This window comes from Haemaphysalis longicornis, unplaced genomic scaffold (genome assembly GCF_048455015.1).
Source record: "Haemaphysalis longicornis isolate Haplotype H1 unplaced genomic scaffold, Haemaphysalis longicornis Haplotype H1 scaffold_8, whole genome shotgun sequence".
Classification (NCBI taxonomy): domain Eukaryota; kingdom Metazoa; phylum Arthropoda; class Arachnida; order Ixodida; family Ixodidae; genus Haemaphysalis; species Haemaphysalis longicornis.
Window position 1 is genome coordinate 44,348,077 of NW_027526445.1, and position 17,036 is coordinate 44,365,112.

General features: G+C 45.9%; 1 protein-coding gene and 3 non-coding genes across 10 annotated transcripts in view; 2 read left to right on the forward strand and 2 right to left on the reverse strand.

Moving 5' to 3' along the window:
• Positions 1-17,036, reverse strand: part of LOC144148806 (coagulation factor IX-like) — a 48,690-nt gene that overhangs the window by 5,927 nt on the left and 25,727 nt on the right. For all 7 annotated transcript variants that reach the window (XM_077680313.1, XM_077680312.1, XM_077680317.1 and 4 more), the window contains 3 exons: positions 10,352-10,530; positions 7,986-8,121; positions 1,763-1,921 (listed from right to left, as the gene is read on the reverse strand). In XM_077680313.1, the coding sequence (XP_077536439.1) occupies positions 1,763-1,921; positions 7,986-8,121; positions 10,352-10,530 (474 nt within the window). The remainder of the gene's footprint in view (positions 1-1,762; positions 1,922-7,985; positions 8,122-10,351; positions 10,531-17,036) is intronic.
• Positions 15,909-15,981, reverse strand: Trnat-ggu (transfer RNA threonine (anticodon GGU)). Its single transcript has one exon. It is a non-coding gene; the product is annotated as a tRNA-Thr (tRNA).
• Positions 16,178-16,250, forward strand: Trnat-ggu (transfer RNA threonine (anticodon GGU)). The gene has a single exon. It is a non-coding gene; the product is annotated as a tRNA-Thr (tRNA).
• Trnat-ggu (transfer RNA threonine (anticodon GGU)) lies at positions 16,643-16,715 on the forward strand. Its single transcript has one exon. It is a non-coding gene; the product is annotated as a tRNA-Thr (tRNA).

A 17,036-nucleotide genomic window follows, 5' to 3' on the forward strand; every position in this document is an offset into this window, starting at 1 on the left:
ACCGCCTCTCCACCCACGGTGCCATGGGTTAAAGCCGCACCGTGTATGCATAAGAGTAGCAGTAAGCAATTTCCTTACCGCGTGTTGAATTAGACAAAAGTAACAACATTTCCTAATTAAAATGCTTACCATTTTTATATAGTTACATTGTTTTTATGTCTATTCCCAGCTTCCTTAAATTTTTTTACCAAAATTGACAAGACATTGTTTAAGCGGGAGACAAAAAAGGTGCATTTTTTAGTCAACAAAATGCCATGAAGGTATGCAATACAATAATATTCGTGTACTTTACAAAATCTTTGCACAAAGGCGATAATAACTTGTTTGCTAATCTGTTTGAGTGTTTACCCATTTACATCTCGCTCATAAAAGAATACGGAGTAATGTCGGCTCATACTGGACAAATGGCCCGCCGACATGCATTGTCCTTACACAAAAGGAATGCAAGGTGTTTACAGGTTCCTACACAGTTTCTATGATATAAACCCTATCATAATTAACTACACTTAAGAAGTTACAGCAAACTTTTTTTCAGAAATAAATTACAACATATGTGGCTTTACTTTATATAAACAAACTAACAATGCTACGTTTTGAATAACAAATACATGTTATGTTCTTACACTAACTCAACGGCCGTTCGACTGATGAATGACAACGAGGAGAAAAATAGTTACGGTAGGCAATGACACAACGATTGGTGCTGGAACGACTCTATGGAGTGCACCCACCCCTCACACGAAACTTTTAATTTCAAGAACGTAGCGAATTAGACGAGTTGGAGTATGTTCATGGTGGTCAGCCTATATGAAAACAGGACAAGAAAAAAATTGGGCCCATCTCCCCGCGAGGGGGACTCGAGTAAATGCGTCGCACAGGGGGTGGGTGTATTGCGTTAACGTTTAGTGTTTGGGGAGTTGGTGGTAGTGAATGCGTTGTATCAGCAGTTTCTTGACGTAGTTTGAATGAGTCAAGGATATAAGGCGCGTTCGTAGCCTCCCATTCTGGGTCGGCTTTGTGGCGCAGTGGGTAGAGCACCATGTACATTGCGTTCTGCCCGCAGGGTCGAGGGATCGAAACCAGGCGCCGGGTAGTATTTTTTTTATATAGTGTAGGGGGAGGGGTGCGGACAACGACGGTGCGGACTACGACGGACGTCAACGCGGGTGACATCGTGAGTTACTGAAATGCTCTGCATTTAAAAGAAAGGACGACACAAGCGCGGTGTCGTCATTTCTCTTCTTGTCCTGTTTTTGTCTGCGCTTGCAAGCATAAATTTTAATGTCAATTTTACCAGAGCACCACTAGAGCAGCCCAGCCTCACTAATTACAGTGGCGATGTGGTCAATACCGCTAAAGTTAGCCCGAAAGATAGCTAAAAAAAGGAAGGCCTTATGCCGGTGCTTTTGCCCCAGCTGTGTCGCCATTGTTGACTCTCCGTGTACTCAGTAGAGTTCAGTCATAAAAGCACTTTTCAGTTTTTTTACACGCTGCAATATATTATTATATTCACTTATTGTACCGCTTTCTAATGGTACAGTTTAGTCTCGATGCTTCCTTGTAGTACTAAGAAAGGAACAATTCTGCAGGATATAGCACGGAAAAGACTTACTGATTTATTTTTGGATTTCTCTCTTAAAATAACGGAAACAAATCATCCTTAATATTTGTAATATTTCAGCTATTACCAGCGATAATAACGCAATGGGCCAGCCTGTGGTATGATGTGAATTAACTCAGAGTGTATCGGTAGTTCGCTTACTTTTTTCCGTACGGCAGCACTCGATGATTCTAGGCAGACCTGCTTGCTCAGCACGGGCAGCCGCACTTCCTGCAGGTTCTCCGGTCGTGGGCCCTTGATGTTTACGCGGCCCCAGCCGCTGGCGAAGCCCAGCACTGGTGTTGGGGAGCGGAACGCCATCTGTCCGGGCAGCAAACATGGTGACACACAGCCGCGCCGAGATTGCGTCATCCATCCTGTTCGCGCAGTGGCGAGCGTTGCTATGGTAAACCGAGACGATTATTACCAAAATGAGGGGACTCGAAAACCAACTGCACGCTTAGAGAAATTCAGAAAGATAGTAGCAAAGAAACAAACCATGAGTAGAATGAACATTGTGCCCCTAGGCACCTGCGGCCCACGTGAAGTCCGAGAGGCTAAGTTACACATACAAGTATATTGACCACGTGCACAGCCAGCTGCTGATCAAGTGATATACCGGGATGGCATTGAATTTGTCTCCAATCGACGCTGTGAAATGGGTTGGACTGCGAAGCTGTAAATGAAACCCACAACGATTGCCCATGCGACGTCACTTGAATTTACACACGCTTCTCTACAAAGACTGAAGTCAAATACTCTGGCCGTGGTTACCTGCCTTTCGCAGGGGCGGCATCCGGAACCCAGTAGCGACGGCAGAACTAAAATGGAGCGGAGCGCCTGGCCAAGGTTCTGGAGAAGGGTCGTGGCTATGGCCACATCTCTCTCACCCCTGCACCTCATTCTTGTTTCATGCTTCGCCACCAAAGAGCGCCCTCTCCGCTCTCCCCATCCCTACACGCTTCAGAGTACAGCTCGCACTCAAATGGTGGTTAAAACGTTATTGGGGCTTACAGAGTGCATCCGGCCGAGCAGCTCTTCCTAGCAAAGTTCGCTCGAATGAGCGTGTGTTCTGCTCTCTTCGGCAAGACAGGTCTCAGAAGGACCACACACGGGGCTACCGGGATGGAAATCAGGAGGGAGGCAGGAATTGTTAAGAAAAAAAAAATGCACGGTCGCAACGAAGTCACATGAACACCGACGTTTGCAGTCCAAGACAGCGAATGTGAATCTTAGAGAAAAGGGGTAAAGATAGGAAAAGGAAAGGCTCGGCCATATCCAGTGAGAAAGAAGTGCTTCGTGGCCGCCATATCAGTAGTCTGTCTGGTTTGTCATTCCGGCAATGGTCGGGCTGAACGGTGAGCTTATTAGCCGGCTTCTGGGGAGCTCACTCTTCGATCCCGCATTAAACTGGCACTAGCTTTCCGAAGCAGTTAACCGGTGTCTACCCGCCAACGGCTGCGAACGATGGCGCATCGGGACCTCGCAGGCAAATAAATTTACCGAGCCCATAACTTACTTTTAGCACTTCAGTACAACGTGGTAGAAGTGCTATTTGTCAGGAGCACTCAATAAAGTCGCATTATAAGCACAATAAAGCGGAAAGTTGGGCGAGTTGGTTAATAACTAATGAACTCATATTGTTTTCGAACTTTAACACTGGAAAAAGTTGTTAAAGATCCTTTATTTCCTCCTTTGTCCAGTGTTTGCTAGCAGTATGAGTTCATCAGTTGACTTATGAGGATGATGAAGAGGAATAGTTAACCGTATCTGAGCACTATACCTAATATACCATTTTCTCGTCAATATAATTTAGATCAGTACTACAGGGTCAGTACAAACTGGCAACCGCAAATGCGTGCTCTGCAGAAAAACCCATGTTGCGTTCAAATGTAGTACCGCGCCACACTATCTAATCGCAAACTCAACTTACTCTCCGTGTGGTTATAATCTCGTGATAAAATTGCGCAGAAATAATATTGTGAAGACTCCATTTATTATCTCTAACTGGTTTTTGCTCTTTTACGTACCGTACACGCAATGCATGCCAACCACAGTCTGCAACAACTTTTTGTAGCGTAGTTGGGAACCATCCCTCGAGCATATTTGACGGCTGTTTTTGTGTTCTGACCTATGTTGTGATGTATACACTTTTATGGAGCAGTACCGTATCGGTCTCGTTCCCGTGAGATGAAAATCCTCAGTTGCACCTATATTTCCTCGTTATTCAAGTAACGACATATTCACAATATGTTAACGGCCACAACATTTTTAAGCAGTCATGTCAAATGGAATCATGATAGAAGTGGGCGCCTCCACATGAATAACCGCATCTACCTTTTCTACTCTTCTTATTGAAGTTTACACTATCGCAACCACCCTAACGTTTTAAACTAAGGAAGTCATGTTTTATATATGCTCTCCCAATACAGTGAAGCTCCCTTTCCTACGTCTTTGCCAACAGAATGATAGTGTTCCGTCTTTTGAGTTTAAATGAATGGCTGATAGCCGCGACGTGGATTCTAGCGCTCGTTATACCTATCGAGGGATTTCGTGCATCAAGTCGTTTGTTCTGAGAACGTGTACTGTACAATTCTTTTTTTGCCTGCAAAGCCAGATAGGGTATGCCGGGATACACAACGACGATCGCAAAAAATACTAAACCCAGTTCTACCCAGTGTATAGCAAGGTGAAACAATAGAGCTGTGCAACTTAACTGAAATAATTACAAGAAAATGAAACTCGGCTTGATGGTGCATCGGTATTAGAAGCTAGGTTTCCCACAACTGCTTCGCGAATACTTTTGATAACACAAGCTTTAAAGCCGTATAATGGAACCCTACTCTCTCCGTAGACAGCCATGCTTCACTCTGCAACACACAATGCAGAAAAGCCAGCTTCCAATGATTAGGCTTACAGCGATCTTCTTAAAATAGGCTTCAGTTTTGAACGAAGATTCATTGTTTTCAAAACATACTTCAAGGGCGAATATAGGCCGTCTTCTATAGAAATATAATGGACCTGGATGTTTTAAAGCACAGCTTTTTACATCTACCCCCCAGGGGTTCTTTCGCGACCGTTGGTATCAACAGAGAACTCCCGCGACCAAATGAAAGAATTTACTGGTACCGCCAGGAATTGAACCTGGAACTAACAGAGTAATAAAGCGAGAGCCCGTTGGCTTACCTATTTAGCTACGAGCTCACGCGGAGACCGGTACGATTGGTGGCGCACTCACCAAGCACCTCTACGTGTTTACCCCCTGCAATCTCGCTGAATTCCACGTGATAGCGTCACGGAACCTCTCGCGCCGCTCTGCGCTCTGTCCATGGCACATCTAGCGGCCATGTGCGCGCCTTGCGCGTGTGCTAGGAGTTGTAAAAATTAAAGGAAGCTCACAACAACGCATGGCATCTCACTTCTAGTACGCCAATGTGATAAATCCTGTTGCCTCCAGTGTTCACGTAAAGAATCACAGCTCCTTGTCGTCCGCCTTATCTCAAACGGCACACCAAGGAACACAGTCAAATGCTCCTTGATGGCCAGGCCATCACTCCAAGCCCCAGCATCAAGATACTGCCTCTGCAAGCCTACATCTCCAGGCCAACAATAAGAGTGACGTATCCTTGCAGCGCCTTAAACACAGCATCAATCAATTCATACACAGAATCAGGCGGGTTGCCACCAAGAAGCGAGGCCTCAAGAAATCCGACACCTTTCGATTAATTCAAGCTTTTGTACTTTCGAGAATGACGTCTTCCTCTCGGCGAGGAATACATAAAGATGCTTTATACAGTGATAAGAAAGGCGGTTGAGCATGCCGTTGGTCTTCCCATGAGTGCATACACAGAGAGGCTGCTTAGCACGGGGCTCCACAACACGGTGGAAGAGCTGATAGATGGCCATCTTTCTATCCAGGAGCTCCGTATGAGCAGAACTGCGGCGGGTCGCCGCATCCTTTACCAGATTGGCTGGGCAGTACAGAATGTCACTCCGCTTGATGTATTCCCGGACTCTTGGCGACAAGAGCTAAAAATACTCCCTTTTCTTAGAAATATGTACCCCTCACACAACGAGGGTCGCCGACAAGCACGGACTCAAGTGCTAAACACCACCCTCGGTGGGGATCATGCAGGTTGATACACAGAGACCTCCCAACAACGAGGACAGCAGTACGCCATCATCGTGGCTACCTCCAGAACGAACCTCCTTGCGTGTGCCTCACTCAAGACCCCAGACGACATCGCGGCAGCCGAAGAGGCAGCCATTGCCTTGGTTCTCACTCAACCAGGGGTTCGGAAGGTAGTCGCCGATTCCCAACAAGCCTATCAGAATTACCAGTCAGGTTGGGTATCTGGACCTGCACTGCGTGTGCTAAAATCCACTCCCCAAACAGTTCCATTTAACTCATCTGGACACCCGCTCACGCTTCCATGAGGGGCAACAAATACGCCCACCAACAAGTCTGTGCTTTTACCCCCCCGCCCCATGCTATGGAGCTGCACGAGGACACTCACCCGCTTGTCTCGTTCAGGGACATAACCCACCATCATTGCCTTCATAGACAGACCCTACCTTCGCCTTACCGTGACCTTTCCAGAGAACAACAAACTACCCTATAGTTCATATATTCGAGCTCCTTCCACAGCCGACGCGTCTTCATTTACTGCACCGGAATCGCTACGACGCGAATGTAAATTTTGCTGAGAAATAGGAACACTCCACTACATTATCGGGGTGTGCTACTTTAGCACTGAGTGCCCTCCTCTCTTTCCCCCAACTACACGACGAGAGCAATGGGAGATGCTGCTGTCCAGGCTTTATCTACCCAGCTTCAGCTGAGCACCCTTCTCAATTTTCGCCAACTGCCAAACCAGAGCAATGGGAGATGCTGCTGTCTAGCCTTAATATCAGCTGGTGGGCGGAGCACAGACGGCGGGGACTGCAAATGGGCACCAGTGAAGGAACCACTGCCCTGGGCCGCACTCTGGGCCGTTCAGAAACCAGAATAGAAGTATTTTCTCCTACTCTTCCTGCTTCTCTTGCACCGATCTCGTCGCCTCGGTCCGCGGCGGCAGAGATGGAGAAGTGAGATCGTCTAACACCGGGTTTGAGCTCCCTTTAATTTTATAAAGAGTTTCCACTCATGCGCTACACCAATACACCTCAACCAACCACCGTTCATGCATTGATTTAATCTCACCAAGAACATCTCTTTGAAGTAATAAAACGTGTGGTTAAGTGCATTTCACTTCTCTCTGGTTTCGCTAGCGACGTGAGTGAATTTAAGTGACGTCGCTTGGGTAATCGTTGTTAGTACGCCTGTGTGAACGAGATTTCGGCGCAAGTTAAAGATCCCCAGGTGGTCAAAATTAATCCGGATCCATCCACTACGGCGTCCCTCATCGCCAGCGTTGCTTCGGCACGTTAAACCCTAGAATCAATCAATCAATCAAATCTCTGTGGGTGCCGTTTGCAGCTTTGCTTTCCAACCACATTTGCAGGGTGGATTGGCGCGAATTTTTTATTGTCTTGATACTTTTCTATACAGGAAACAGGTATTGGCAGGGCACAAGAACATGCTCCTGAGGTAGCGCAGCATGACACCCCACCCCAATTTTGTCAAGCTTAACCATACAACAGTGTCTCATAAAAAATGAATACAGTTCCACTCAAAGTGAGAGCGGTCGGAAGTGGTAAGCAATGTTTCTCCAGAGTTTTCCTTGTGTGTGTCTTCTGTTTATTTGTCTTTTCTTCTGGTTTTTCCATGGTTTTCATTTGTTTTTCAAGTTATTTTTATTTGTGTGCGTGTGAGCACATTGGCTGTTTCGACGTATATGTTTTCTTTTTTGTTTTGCACTTCTTTATTGTTTTAATCAGCTGAGGTGAAATAACACCAAAAATTGCCCTCTTTCTGGCCAGTTCCTAAATGAGCATTGGCTGCGAAGCGAGAAACTACAAATCACCGGATAAAGCTGCTGGAGACTAACCTGCGACGCCTAGGATCGCATTGGTTCTGCCAGTGCTTTTTGTTTTCCGGGCACAAAAAGCTAGGCCCAGGCCATATGAACATGTGTTACACCGTCGACTTGTTTGTTGGATAGAAGGTCTGTCTGCCGTGCTAGCAATAATCGAATAAAGTTAACTTTGGGTTTATTTTCCCACCCTTCTTCGTTTTTTTATCTTTTTAACTTACTGGCTAAATAATTTCTTCTCCCGATTTTGTCGGACCTCATGGTTTTCACGACGAAAACTAATTATTCTTGACCCATTTGTGCTAAGTAGGTATGCGTCATTTCACTTGCGTGGCGCCCAACGACATTGGGCGGAAAACAATTCGTGGGTTTAAGTGCTCCGCCGTTTTAAAACATCATAAAAAACGTACTTGCTCTATGAACTGGGCGTCACCAAGACAGATGGGGCTGAAGCGTGCACTGTACTGGATGGCGGCCCGTAGTTCGAGAAGAGCGATATCGTTGTTTAGCGTGCGGTTCTCGAAGTCAGGGTGGATTACCAGTTTCCTGCGCATGGTTAAAATATTTTGATAGTTTTCTTCTGCTCATTTGGTCAGAAAAAACACGTACTACTGTAGCTGGCTTGGCAACGTAAGACGATGCCGTCGTTTCGGGAGGCAAGAAAACATGCCTGGGTGCCCCGGCGTAACTCCTGACAGGTTATGCACTGCTTCGTACTTTGCACGAAGGGTAGGATATAACGAAACGCTTCACTGGCCAGGGGTTGTGTTCAAAGTATAATTCGTGATTCGTATCCCCAACGAAGCAGGGTATATTTTCTTGGAACAAATTTGTTTATTATTTATGCTCTAACAAATTCATTTACTTATTCAAAGCAGTTTGGCCGCTTGCGTGTAAAAAAAAATACTTCTCCCATACGGCCGTTTTGCATGAGAGCAGTATGTTTTGGCTTTTACATAACCGAACTAACCACTCTCACTAACTCACAAGCAAGGATCACTGTTAATCAATAAAATTAACCCCGGGTAGGGAGCAAGCGGAAGCGATTTGCGGTACGTAAAACGTTAATCATACTGATCCTATGAAGGACGGCCGCCTTGATATAGGTGTTTGTACACTGTACCCCCAGAGGCATCTAGGATCGGTCTTAGGAGCATATATTGCCGCCACCCCGGGGGTCAAACTGGTGGTGTGGTTCGCTGATGCTCTTGTCGATCGCATTTTTGGCTCTTGGTTTGGCAATAAGTGGTGTAGTGGAATGGTGATTTTTCGCAGTTTTATGGTGATTTTCACAGGCGTCGCCAAACAAGAAAACAAAGCGCAGGAAAGGTCCCCGCTGCAAAAAAAATTACAGCAGAGGTGGCAACTTTTATGATAGAAGGCAAAATTATGGTGCACTTAGACATCCTTAGGAGGCGAACACTATTCCTGAGCCCTCGACTACGGCGTGCCACATACCTCTGGCGTAGTGTCTGTGGCGTTAAACACTAGATCAGTCAATCGATACAAAAAAGAGCAGCTTGGATGAGATTCCAGGGAAGCTTGCTATGGCTGAAGCGGCAGCGCCGAGCCGCAACTGCCATAATCGTTCCTACGTTCACTGCACGAATGTCACATATTCGGGTTGCCCGTCGAATGAAGGTAATGATCCCACTCTCGAGAAAAATAAGAAAATTGTAATCTTATAGTAAAGCCACGTAACTGGTACAAGAATTTCGTTGTCTCAGCGAGTTAATATACCTCGCATTGAACTGCCGGACATGGTCATAGATTCTTACCTCGCACTTGAACGTTACTTCAGAAATCAATTCAAACGTCCATCTCGTACTCGCCCATCAGCCATCATTTATTTATCATATTTTAACTAGTGGCCAAGTCCTTTTAATGTGTGTAGTGGTGCACTGACCTTTTGCTAAAAGTAGCAATATAAAAGGCAATAGCAGTGGGTGCCGTGCTCCGCTGTTATTATTCGTAAGAACGCGTCAAGGACTGAATATATGCTTATGCTCATAGATGGCTCTTCGTTGTGACAAGGAAGAATAAAAATACACATTTCTGGACTATTTCAGGATTGTTTGAAACAATTTAAAGCGGCATACTCTGTGCGTGGCAGCAACATTGAATGCCCTTTCTCTCGTTCGTGTGGCATTGCATAATGGGAACATGCCGGGACGGAATTTGAACATTTTGTCATCATTACGTTGTGCACTTGCAGATTGTGTAAGAAGGTGCAACCTGATGAAATCGGCGTACACTAACACCCGCACATGATATCACAATAGCAGATGTCTGCGAATATGACTAGCGGCTGCTTAGTCATCTTAGACAGTGCAAGTTCTCATTAAAGAACCACATTCTGTTCATGCGGCAACATCAAAGGGCCCCCTTTGTCCCTCCGCGCACACCATCTGCAGCAGCCTGCAATCTAAGTACTGAATCACCACCACACTTAACCATATGGTCTATATACGTGCGGTGAGCATCACTTGGCAACAAAAATTAACACTTTTTTTGTAAGTGCCCGACTAAACAAGCATTCAGCTAGGCAATCAGATTTTCTACAATGCACAATAGAACATGCGGCAAATCGTGCCATGCTTTCGTAATCATGACACATTGACACATGACCGTATAGGTACAATTATTATGTGATCGCCTGAAGCTCGTCTACCATACAAGCGCAGCCGCAACTCGCAAAGCCACCCATGTTCTTTTTGGGTACCTACTAAAGCGCACCTTGCCACGCTGACATCAGGCAAATCTGCTCTGCGCTCACTTGATGGACAGGGTGATTTCGTTTTCATCCCTGGTGACCAGACTGTGCTTCCCGAGGACTACACGTACGTCGTGACGGCTGTACTGCTTGAAGCAGTGCGCCGCTGTCAGAACCCAGCGATGGCTGATAAGGCTTCCGCCACAAAACGGGTCGTCTGTCTTCACGTGCTTCAAAAGAACCTGCAAGGGAGATGACGAAGAGGCAGCCGTCATGGTACGGATCATCTCTACACACCAAACAATGGCCTGAATACAATTACTCCTATGAGAAGATTGCATCCATGTGATTGCGCAAAGGACAGTCGATGAGTGGCGAAGAAATATTTCACTCCCGATTACAATAGCGCCAGTGCAAATTATGGGATATTTTCCGGATAGTATTTTGACAGAAGCAAGCCCGTATGTACTCGTAATAGTCTAGGCGCACGTAGAAACGAAGCAGCTGTTTCAACTGTTACGCTTCTAGCTCACAAAGAACTGGCTGAGTTTATTTATTGTAATGATTAAAAGAACATCAGGAGCAGCATATCTGTTGAGGTCAATGTGTAGTCATCATCATCATCATCACCAGCCTATCTACGCCCACTGCAGGGCAAAGGCCTCTCCCATTATTCTCCAATTACCTCGGTCCTGTGCCAACTGTGACCAATTTATCCCCACAAACTTCTTGATCTCATCTGCCCATCTAACTTTCTGCCGCCCCCTGCAACGCTTGCCTTCTCTAGGGATCCACTCTGTTACCCTTAATGACCAGCGGTTATCTTGCCTTCGCATTACATGCCCTGCCCACGTCCATTTCTTCTTCTTAATTTCTACTAATATGTCTTCAACACCAGTTTGCTCTCTGACCGACTCCGCTCTCTTCTTGTCCCTTAATGTTACGCCTATCATTTTCCGCTCCATTGCCCGCTGAGTCGTTCTCAATTTAAGTGGAACCCTCTTAGTCAGCCTCCAAGTTTCTGCCCCGTAGGTGAGTACCGGTAATATGCAGCTGTCATACACTTTCTTCTTCAGCGACAATGGTAGGCTGCTATTCATTATCTGAGAATGTCTGCCATATGCACCCCACCCCATTCTGATCCTTCTAATTATCTCTGCCTCATGGTTGGAATCTGGGGTCACAACTTGGCCTAAGTAGATATATTCGCTTACCACATCCACTGCCTCGCCACCTATCTCAAACTTCTCAAAATGTGTTGTATGGTACATTTAAAACTTAGCAGAGGGTGTCGCCACTTTGTGAAAAATCAGCATATCGTAAAATGGAGCACGTGAGTGATGCGTGGGGGCGTTTACAGCAGTAGCAGCAGACAGAACTGGCGTCATCTGTGAGCCGGCCGTTGCCGTGGAGCCCCTGTCCTGTTGTAAACTGATTTCTGTGTTAGTCCTCTCTTGTGCTCTCACCGTGATTTAAAAGGGCTGACTAGATAGAGACTTCTTCATTGAAAAAGAACCCTTTGGCATCGGTTAAAGCTATTTGAGTGCGAGAGACCCATGTGGGAGCTACCAATCATTTCGATATCTAGTACGGCAAAGACCCCTTGTGCATGGCACATCCCACACTCGCGGAGATGGTTGCTAGGCGGAAACGTGGAGCCACAATGTTAGCGCTATAGGCGGTTTTAATCAATGGTTTCTGGAGCAACAAAGACATCGCTCAGATGTAGTTTCATCATGTCAGATGGTATGGCTGAAAAATGACAAACCTGCGCAGTAACCTGCGTTGCTTGCCTTCGCGTTGCTTGCCTTCGATAAGGCCTCATCGCACGAAATCGCAGCCACAGTCTCGTCATTTTTTGCGTGAGCGAAACTGAGGAAGGTCATCGATTATTCAGCTACAGAACAGGGCACCAGTCACGGAGGCGTTTTCAGCATGCAAAAATGTCTGTGCCATATTTACACTGCAAGCGGTCCCCTACCTCTAAAGGGAATATTTTTTAGTTCTTTCAGACGCGATTTTTCTTTAACAGATGTACTAATGTTCCTTACATTATTCTCCCGCTCAGATATATCGTGCACGTTGCAGACAGGGGAACTGCACTTGTGATTACCTTTGAAGATAATAATGCTCTGCAATCTCTCAGGCACGATCAAGCAATAGCAAATGAACGCCTTCATACATTGAAAAGCCATGCCTTCATTGGTTTTCATGAACGTTGAACGTGTTATCCCACCGGACTAATCTACGCTAGATAAGATAGGCGAGAGAAAAGACCTTGGCAACCCCAATCCACAAGGGCGTGCAAGAGAGCAAGGTTTATAAGTAGATTACACAAGAACACCCACTCATCTGGGCGATGTGATTTAATCAGCGAAGCTCGTGGAAAGTATGGAGTCCCTAACAATGAATCCTAGACCAATATGTGAAGAGAAAAATGACTAGGAGAGAACAGAAAGGCCGGAAAGTTTATTTACTTATTTATAAATCCGACACACCGAAACTACTCTACTCCGAACACGGGGGGGGGTTATAGTATATTACTAAAAAAGTGGTTGTTCCCTCTTGCATCGAAACCAGTAAAACACAAAACTGAAATGTACCTTCGCAGGAGCGGTTGAATAATTATTGTGCATCGGTATAAACTTGCACGTCGCTATTTATATTTTGTCGGTATTGCACCGTTAGACGCATCAACTTAAGACACCGGATTGCACGCGTCGGAGCATTGCGTAAATCCGTCTGAAATCACAGGCGCTCGCAAACCGTTCGTGCGAACCACGGCGGTGCGAACGAAACCAAACGAGTTACCAGCGAGTCGTTTGGTGAACACACGCTGCAGCGGACCGTGCGAGCAAATCGGCTTCTCCGCAGCTTATGCTGCGCGTCCCCCGTACACGTAGGCGCTGCCATCGAGGCGCCAACTGTCGGTGCCCCGGCGCCTCTCCTAAATTGGGCGCGTTTGTCGCCCTATTCACGCGTCTGCTCATAGCGTACTCGGGAGAGCTTTTGGTACCTCCCGTCACGGCGGAAGAGTTCGTGGGTTGAATCCGGGCGCCGCCGCGTCAATCGAAGTTTTTCTGGCGATGTCATTTCCGTGACGGATATGACGTCAGTTGATCTTGGTGGACCCCGGCGTAAATCACTTTCCTGTTGAAATCGTTTACGGCACTGTGATGCAAAATGGAGACGCTCACTACGATAATCAAGCTGTACGGACACACTCCGCACGAAGAGCCAGACCGAATGGATCAATGTCTGCGTGAAGTTTAGGTTAACCATCCTTCAATAAAGAGACTTATAGGACAGTGCGTTGCAATGCGTAATTTCTTTGCGAATATTAGAATGCTTTTCCGAGCCCGCGGGTTCGGTTCGCGTGACCGCGACGGCCGCTTTTCGAATGGAGGCTAACAGCAAATACGCCCGTGTGTACGAGATTTCGGCGAACGTTAAAGACATCCAGTTTTTTTCAAAAGTAATCCCGAACCCTCCACTACGGCGCGCCTCATCGCCTGCGTTGCATCGGTGCGTTAAACACTACATTCAATCGATTGCTTTTCCATCACCTTTTATCCAACGCTCGTCAAGATAGCATGTATACGAAGAAAAAAGAGTATAATTCAGTGTATTGAACTATACGCCGGTTTATAAGAGAACCCGGTTGAAAGAAATAAAGCAGTCCTCAATGCTCATCTCTTTCAATGGTGAGGTCATCGTCTTTCGGCCAAATTCAATAAAAGTAGATCGGTGACATCTAACACAATGCAGCAAATTAAATTATGCACAACTCATTTCCCATTATATTAAGTAAGATGCTATTATCATTTTGCTTGGTGTGTAAAGGTTTTGGTTGTCGGCGCGAATTTGCGTGAACTACCCCTTTCAGGGTTTTAAACATCGCCAGTGTTAACAACGACATGAGATTTGTTAGGACAAATTGTTTGGTTCTTTCACCCATTCTCAAGTAGCACACCCTCCCTCTCTCTATATATATATATGTATATATATATATATATATATATATATATATATATATATATATATATATATATATATATATATATATATATATATATATATATATATATAGGGTTTGAAAATGAGCGGCTCGTTAGGAAATACTGAAAGAAATGCCGGCAGTCTACAACGCCAACGGAGGCATAGGGGAATGGTTAGATTATTTTTTACTGTTAGTGACGTTACATTGTTATTTTATTAATATTAATATTATTAGGTGAGAAAGAAAGAAAGAAAAACACGCGCCCAGAGTGGGGACCGAACCCACGCCTTTCGATTAGATATCGAATGCCTTAGCAATTCGGCTATCGCCCAATTCGCCCAGATAGCCGAATTGGTAAGGCATTCGAGATCTAATCCAAAGGCGTGGGTTCGGTCCCCACTCTGGGCGCGTGTTTTTCTTTCTTTCTTTCTCACCTAATAATATTAATAATAATAAAATAACAATGTAACGTCACTAACAGTAAAAAAAAATCTAACCATTCCCCTATGCCTCCTTTGGCGTTGTAGACTGCCGGCATTTCTTTCAGTATTTCCTAACGAGCCCCTCATTTTAAAACCCTATTATTGTGCGAAAGATTAGCGAGGTCCTCAGTTCTGGCAGCCTTGATGCCAAGGTAGCATAAGAGGGTTTCCCGCCAGTTAGCCACTTATGACAGGTTGTAGACGTTCGCGTCACGCCCCGGGGGTTGAAAAGAAGGTCCCCTTCTCCCCGTGTTGTCTGAGTGGCGCTGGCTACCACCCTCAAGCGTCAGATACAGTTGTAGTAAATATAAATACCCCAGAAAGTGAAGGACAACACAGTCGCCCAGATAGCCGAATTGGTAAGGCATTCGAGATCTAATCGAAAGGCGTGGGTTCGGTCCCCACTCTGGGCGCGTGTTTTTCTTTCTTTCTTTCTCGCCTAATAATATTAATAATAATAAAATAACAATGTAACGGCACTAACAGTGAAAAATAATCTAACCATTCCCCTATGCCTCCTTTGGCGTTGTAGATTGCCGGCATTTCTTTCAGTATATATATATAAAATAAGGGTTGGCAGTCAAGAAAACCTCGGAAAGCAAAGGGGAGGTTGTGGTTTGTCATAGAAAGATATGACGAATTTTTTTAGTCGAAAAGAAAGTTGTGAAAAAATGCCCGCCGGGTGGTATCCGAACCCACGACCTCCAAATACCGGTCTGGTGCGATAACCACTACGCTCCCGGCGGGGCTGTTTCCCCAGCACTTTCTCGGGTATTTAGGTTAAGTAATGTTTGTTTCCTGCACTTGGGGGTGGTAGCCAGCGCCACTCGGACTACTCGGGGTGAAGGGGACCTTCTTTTTAACCCCCGGGCCGTGACTCGAGTGTCTACGACATGTCGACAGTGGTCGACTGGCGTTGAACCCTCTTAAGCTCCCTTTGGCACCAAGACTGCCAGAACAGAGGCCCTCGCTCAGCATGTAGCGAATCAGAAAATGGGAAATGAGGGGCTCCGTGCAAATAATACAGAAAATAAGGGTTGGCAGTCAAGAAAACCTCGGGAAGCAAAGGGGAGGTTGTGGTTGGTCATAGAAAGAGATGAAGAATTTTTTTAGTCCAAAAGAAAGTGGGGAAAAAATGCCCGCCGGGTGGGATCCGAACCCACGACCTCCAGAATACCGGTCTGGTGCGATAACCACTACGCTACCGGCGGGACTGTTTCCCCAGCACTTTCTCGGGTATTTATGTTAAGTAATTTTTGTTTCCTGCACTTGGTGGTGGTAGCCAGCGCCACTCGGACTACTCGGGGTGAAGGGGACCGAGTCCGAGTGGCGCTGGCTACCACCCCCAAGTGCAGGAAACAAAAATTACTTAACATAAATACCCGAGAAAGTGCTGGGGAAACAGCCCCGCCGGTAGCGTAGTGGTTATCGCACCAGACCGGTATTCTGGAGGTCGTGGGTTCGGATCCCACCCGGCGGGCATTTTTTCACCACTTTTTTTTCGACTAAAAAAATTCTTCATCTCTTTCTATGACCAACCACAACCTCCCCTTTGCTTTCCGAGGTTTTCTTGACTGCCAACCCTTATTTTCTGTCTTATTTGCACGGAGCCCCTCATTTCCCATTTTCTGATTCGCTACATGCTTAGCGAGGGCCTCTGTTCTGGCAGTCTTGGTGCCAAAGGGAGCTTAAGAGGGTTCAACGCCAGTCGACCACTCTCGACATGTCGTAGACACTCGAGTCACGGCCCGGGGGTTAAAAAGAAGGTCCTCTTCACCCCGAGTAGTTCGAGTGGCGCTGGCTACCACCCCCAAGTGTAGGAAACAAAAAGTACTTGACATAAATACCCGAGAAAGTGCTGGGGAAACAGCCCCGCCGGTAGCGTAGTGGTTATCGCACCAGACCGGTATTCTGGAGGTCGTGGGTTCGGATCCCACCCGGCGGGCATTTTTTCACCACTTTCTTTTCGACTGAAAAAATTCTTTATCTCTTTCTATGACCAAACACAACCTCCCCTTTGCTTTCCGAGGTTTTCTTGACTGCCAACCCTTATTTTCTGTCTTATTTGCACGGAGCCCCTCATTTCCCATTTTCTGATTCGCTATATATATATATATATATATATATATATATATATATATATATATATATATATATATATATATATATATATATATATAAATGCACGCTCCCGTTCGCTCTCTCTCTCCTCAGTGAACCTCTATAACTAAAAAAGTGTAGGTCACTACAATTCTATTGTTACGTG